We start from the raw sequence: 5,000 nt of genomic DNA on the forward strand, positions 1-5,000 counted from the left end.
AGGAAGAGAGCGAGCGAGAGAGAAAGAAAGAAGGAAAGAGAGAAGAATAGATGCAGTGGCTAAATTAGAGGGAGGCTGTAGAACAGAACACACCCTGGCGTCCCTGGAGCTCCCTACACACTCCCAGACTTTCACCCTACCAAAGGTGTGTGTGTGTGTGTGTGTTCACCCGTGTGCCTAAACGTGTGCGCACGTGCATGTGTGTGCGCGGCTACTTACGCTCTGAGTCACTGCCGTCTTGTTCGTCCGGATCCTTGCTCTTGTAGAAAGGGAACTTTCGTGAAAAGATGAAGTTCTTTCTACGTTTGTCACTGAATGACTGTGTGGGAGAGAGAGCATGGGGGCAGACAGGGGCGCGAGATGCTGTCACACTCATGCTGACAAAAACCAGCGCTGCTCCAGGTGGGACTGGGGGATTGTGGGTAGGGACGGTTCACGGCTACGGTGGCGCGGACGCCCTTGTCTAGCTCCAGTATTTCTGTAGCGGCCTTTAAAACTGCTGCATTTTGACTTTCTGGAATTTTTCTGGAATTATCTTCCGGCCACCACCTGAACCGCACCCACCACCTCCGCCCGCCCCCCGTACCCCCCCGGGGCGACTTTCTAAGACGAGTCAAATGAACAGAAACAAAAGACATCAAACAGCAACACAAACAGATGCTGAACACATCGAACAGGGAACTAAAGACAGCAGACGGAAGGTTTGCGGCCATTCACGGGAGGTGGAGGGGGAGGGGCAGGGGGAGGGGCAGGGGGAGGGGCAAGGGGAGGGGCAAGGGGAGGGGTTGATGGGGTTAGACAGACATGCTGTGTCAGACAGACAGCACTGGATAACGACTGGGACCAAGACATCAGGCATGCGGGGTGCGGAGGGACGGACCTGGGGCTCAGCACAGCGGTAGAATCAGTGACAGCAAAAGAAAACACACAGCTGGGATGGAGCATAGCATAAGTGCAGTGTGTGTTCCACTAGTGACATCAGGACCGCCCCTAGAAGGCATTAAACGACATCCGCTGGAGCGGATAGGCTAGCAGAGCAATGGGGTGTGGCCTATGAAGCTCATCTGTGCAGTGTGCTGTGTGTGGAGCTGCACAGTCCACACAGTCTTTAACCTCTGAAAGTCTTTAACCTGCTCTGAGCTGATCTGAAAGTATTTAACCTGCTCTGAGCTTAAGGACCTGTGTTGCATTCAAATCTATTTATGTGTGTCAAAAAAGACCAGAGAAACATTATACTTGGTCCTAAAATTCATGGTTATTACTTCTATGTGACTGAAGCCAGAATATTCCTCTACACCTGATGCCAGTTATCCCACATGCTCATCACGTAATGACAAAATCCTCTTTAATCTAAGATTACACACATTTCGTAGGGAGGGAATCAAACACTGAAATTCTGCCATTCCTAATAAATGACAGGATGCTCTTGCCCGCTGGCTCGTGAAGCCGTTAGAGTCCTGACTCGACTCCTCAGTGCCAACGCTACAAACCCCGCCCACACCAGCACGGCTACTGTTGCCGCAGCGAGACAGCGTGAGAAATTGCGAGAGAGATCATGAGGCCGGGCACAGCTGTTGCCATGGATACTTTCTTAACATAACACAGGAGCTGTCTCCATCCTGGCTGACGATGTTTGTGAGATGCAGCCGTGAGTGAAGGCGGTACTAGATGAACGCACTTTAGTGTGCTATTACGCACTCTTTGGTGGCGGTGTGTCTACATATGTAAGTATGTCTGAATGTAAAAGTGACTTCCAAGCCACCAGTCCAAGTCAGCGCGGAGCACTGAACGTACGATGTCACTCTGACGCGGACAGGCCTAGCAGAGCGTGGACGCGGGGTCAAAGTGACGTGGTAAACGGGGCGGCGGCCGGAGGGAAGTCTTCTCCGCTCCGGCCCAACGAGGCCGCGGCCCGTGGAGCGTGTGTGCTTGTGGGGGATTGTCACTGAGGAGCCTCTCCCTGAACAGCACCGCTACATCACCAGAGAGGTGCTGGGACTCACCACTCACCCCTTTGGAGTCGATGCTGCCGGGCTTGGAGTTGAACTTGACCGTCTTCAGCCGAGCTCGCTCCTTCCTCTCCACCCTTGCCAGATGGACGAGTGATGGAAGGAAAGAGAGACGAAGGGAGAGAGAAAACGGATGAGTAAGAAAGGCAGAGATGTCCCCCCCCCGGTCCACAAAAACAGAGTAGAGAGGAGTTTCCTTTTCATATGTAGGAGTGTATCATAGCCACAGTAGGAGTTTATTCAAGCTAGTACAGTAGGTCAGAGTTCATAGTTTCATTTGAACTAGAATACTGCTGAAATACAGGAACAAATGCTAGATTATACCTAGAAGTGCAGAATAACCATAAGCTCTATGTCAGACAATGATTAGTATAACAACAAATGATACCAGACAATAACAAACACTAAGTACTATAGTGTCCGTGTGTATAGTGTAGTAAAGTATAGTACATAAAGGTTAAGAGTGTACCTCCTCTTGCTGGGGATGACGCCCATCTCTTCACTGTCCCCGTCCGCAGTGACCCGGCGGGCCTGCCACCACTCATCGTCAGACGCATTGATCACATGCAGAATGTCCCCATATCGGAAACTGAGGCCCTGACTGGGTAATCCGCTGTCCTTCGCTCTCTCATAGTCAAACAAGGCCCTGTGGAGACACCCACACACATAACACACACACACACACACACACACACACACACACACACACACACACAGTCAGTTATACCTTCTTTCGGTCTGTTGCTATGACAACCCAAAACAACTGAATATGTCTACAAGCACACTGGGTGATACCTTCCAAGAGAGCACAGGATGTGACTCAAAATCAGTGTCGATCAGTGTCACCCCCCCCCCCCCCCCCCCTCTAAAAAAACGACATGTCCAGTACTTTGTTCTACCTCTGTGACTGTTTATATATCATGACTCATCTATTGTAGATTTTGCAGCAGCCTTAGCAGGGAATCAGTATTAAATACAGAACTGAACTGAATTAAATACAGAATTACACTGGAACAGGTTCACCAGTGCTGTGTGTGTGTGTGTGTGTGTGTGTGTGTGTGTGTGTGTGTGTGTGTGTGTGTGTGTGTGTGTGTGTGTGTGTGTGTGTGTGTGTGTGTGTGTGTGTGTGTGTGTGAAGTCATGATGGTGAATCAGGATTACTACAGAGAGGTCAATAGTCATCATGGTGAGTCAGGATTACTATAGAGAGGTCAATAGTCATGATGGTGAGTCAGGATTACTACAGAGAGGTCAATAGTCACGATGGTGAGTCAGTATTACTACAGAGAGGTCAATAGTCATGATGGTGAGTCAGGATTACTACAGAGAGGTCAACAGTCATGCTCTCCACACTGCTCCCATGTATCAGGAACTAAGAACTATAACTACATCATTGTTTGATGTATAGTTCGCCTGGCCTGTCTCTGTAACCATGACAGCGAGCCTCTGGCCCTTGAGTGCACATAATTACACTGGCCCTTGAGTACACACCCACCTAAACCCTCTCTCTCTCTCTCTCTCTCTCTCTGTCTCTCTCTCTCTCTCTCTCTCTCTCCCTCCCTCCAAATATAGGTACATCATTCATTCAGACAGTGTCTGTCTACCACTTCTTTAACAGTCACATAAAGGAACAGATAAACATAACCTCACCCAGTAATGACCCAGTTAAGTCTTGTGTGTGCTGAACACCTGATCTGAAGCTTCTGGTAATACACCACTTACTGCCTCATGACATTAATCAAATGGAACAAACCCATAAACAAATGAGCCTCATCTGACTGAACAAATAAAACCACCGTGGAACAAAGCAGATGAATCGTCTGCTGCACTGACGATTAATTTCCCTGCAACGTCACATCATATCAATGAATATCAATGGTACATCCATTATAGTAACAGAGTGGCCTATTTGACTGAGGTGCCCTTGAGCAAGGCACCTAACCCCAACTGCTCCACGGCGCTGGGCTAGGGCTGCCCACTGCTCTGGGCATGTGTGCACCACAGCCCCCTAGTAATCACTAGTGTGTGTGTGTGTGTGTGTGTGTGTGTGTGTGTGTGTGTGTGTGTGTGTTCTAACTGCACAGATGGGTAAAAAGCGAAGGACAAATTTTGATTGCAGTGAAAAATCACAATTGACAAAATACGGCACATTTACATTTTAGTATTATTAGTATTATCAGTATTACATCTGATCCATTATAGGGTCCTTTTGTATATTTCTTCATGTTCCTCAAGCACCACCATTACACCCAGCTGGATGGTAGCAATAACTACCATCAGATCATAAATATCAGAGCTGCTCACAGATGCACGGAAATACCAGAGATGCACAGAGATATTAGAGCTGCCTTTAGTATCAAGCTCACAGCAGCCTGAGAGGTTTAACATCTGCTGAAGCCAAATCCTCACTATGAGTGAAGAACAATGTCAAACCTGCACATAACAGAATGTACCTACTGTCTTTCTCACACGCCACCACCCTAACCCCAACATTACTGCACCCTAACCCCCACCCGTACTGCACCCTAACCCCCACCCTTACTGCACCCTAACCCAACATTACTGCACCCTAACCCCCACCCTTACTGCACCCTAACCCCCACCCTTACCGCACCCTAACCCCCACCCTTACCGCACCCTAACCCCAACATTACTGCACCCTAACCCCCACCCTTACTGCACCCTAACCCCCACCCTTACTGCACCCTAACCCCAACATTACTGCACCCTAACCCCCACCCTTACTGCACCCTAACCCCCACCCTTACTGCACCCTAAACCCCACCCTTACCGCACCCTAACCCCCACCCTTACCGCACCCTAACCTCACCCTTACTGCACCCTAACCCCCACCCTTACTGCACCCTAACCCCAACATTACTGCACCCTAACCCCCACCCTTACTGCACCCTAACCCCCACCCTTACCGCACCCTAACCCCCACCCTTACTGCACCCTAACCCCCACCCTTACTGCACCCTAACCCCACCC

General features: G+C 49.6%; 1 protein-coding gene across 29 annotated transcripts in view; it reads right to left on the minus strand.

Annotated features, from left to right (window-relative positions):
• The window catches only part of dlg2 (discs, large homolog 2 (Drosophila)), a 219,595-nt gene that overhangs the window by 17,255 nt on the left and 197,340 nt on the right, over window positions 1-5,000 (minus strand). For 25 of the 29 annotated variants that reach the window (XR_013133791.1, XM_077020528.1, XM_077020525.1 and 22 more), the window contains 3 exons: window positions 2,479-2,655; window positions 2,011-2,086; window positions 220-319 (listed from right to left, as the gene is read on the minus strand). Coding sequence is in view for 28 of the 29 variants with exons in the window: in XM_077020528.1 (XP_076876643.1) it covers window positions 220-319; window positions 2,011-2,086; window positions 2,479-2,655 (353 nt within the window). In the remaining variant the exon portion in view is untranslated. The remainder of the gene's footprint in view (window positions 1-219; window positions 320-2,010; window positions 2,087-2,478; window positions 2,656-5,000) is intronic. The other 4 variants (XM_077020527.1, XM_077020514.1, XM_077020511.1 and 1 more) reach the window with 2 other exon arrangements.

Source organism: Brachyhypopomus gauderio, chromosome 10 (genome assembly GCF_052324685.1).
Source record: "Brachyhypopomus gauderio isolate BG-103 chromosome 10, BGAUD_0.2, whole genome shotgun sequence".
In the NCBI taxonomy this organism is placed as follows: domain Eukaryota; kingdom Metazoa; phylum Chordata; class Actinopteri; order Gymnotiformes; family Hypopomidae; genus Brachyhypopomus; species Brachyhypopomus gauderio.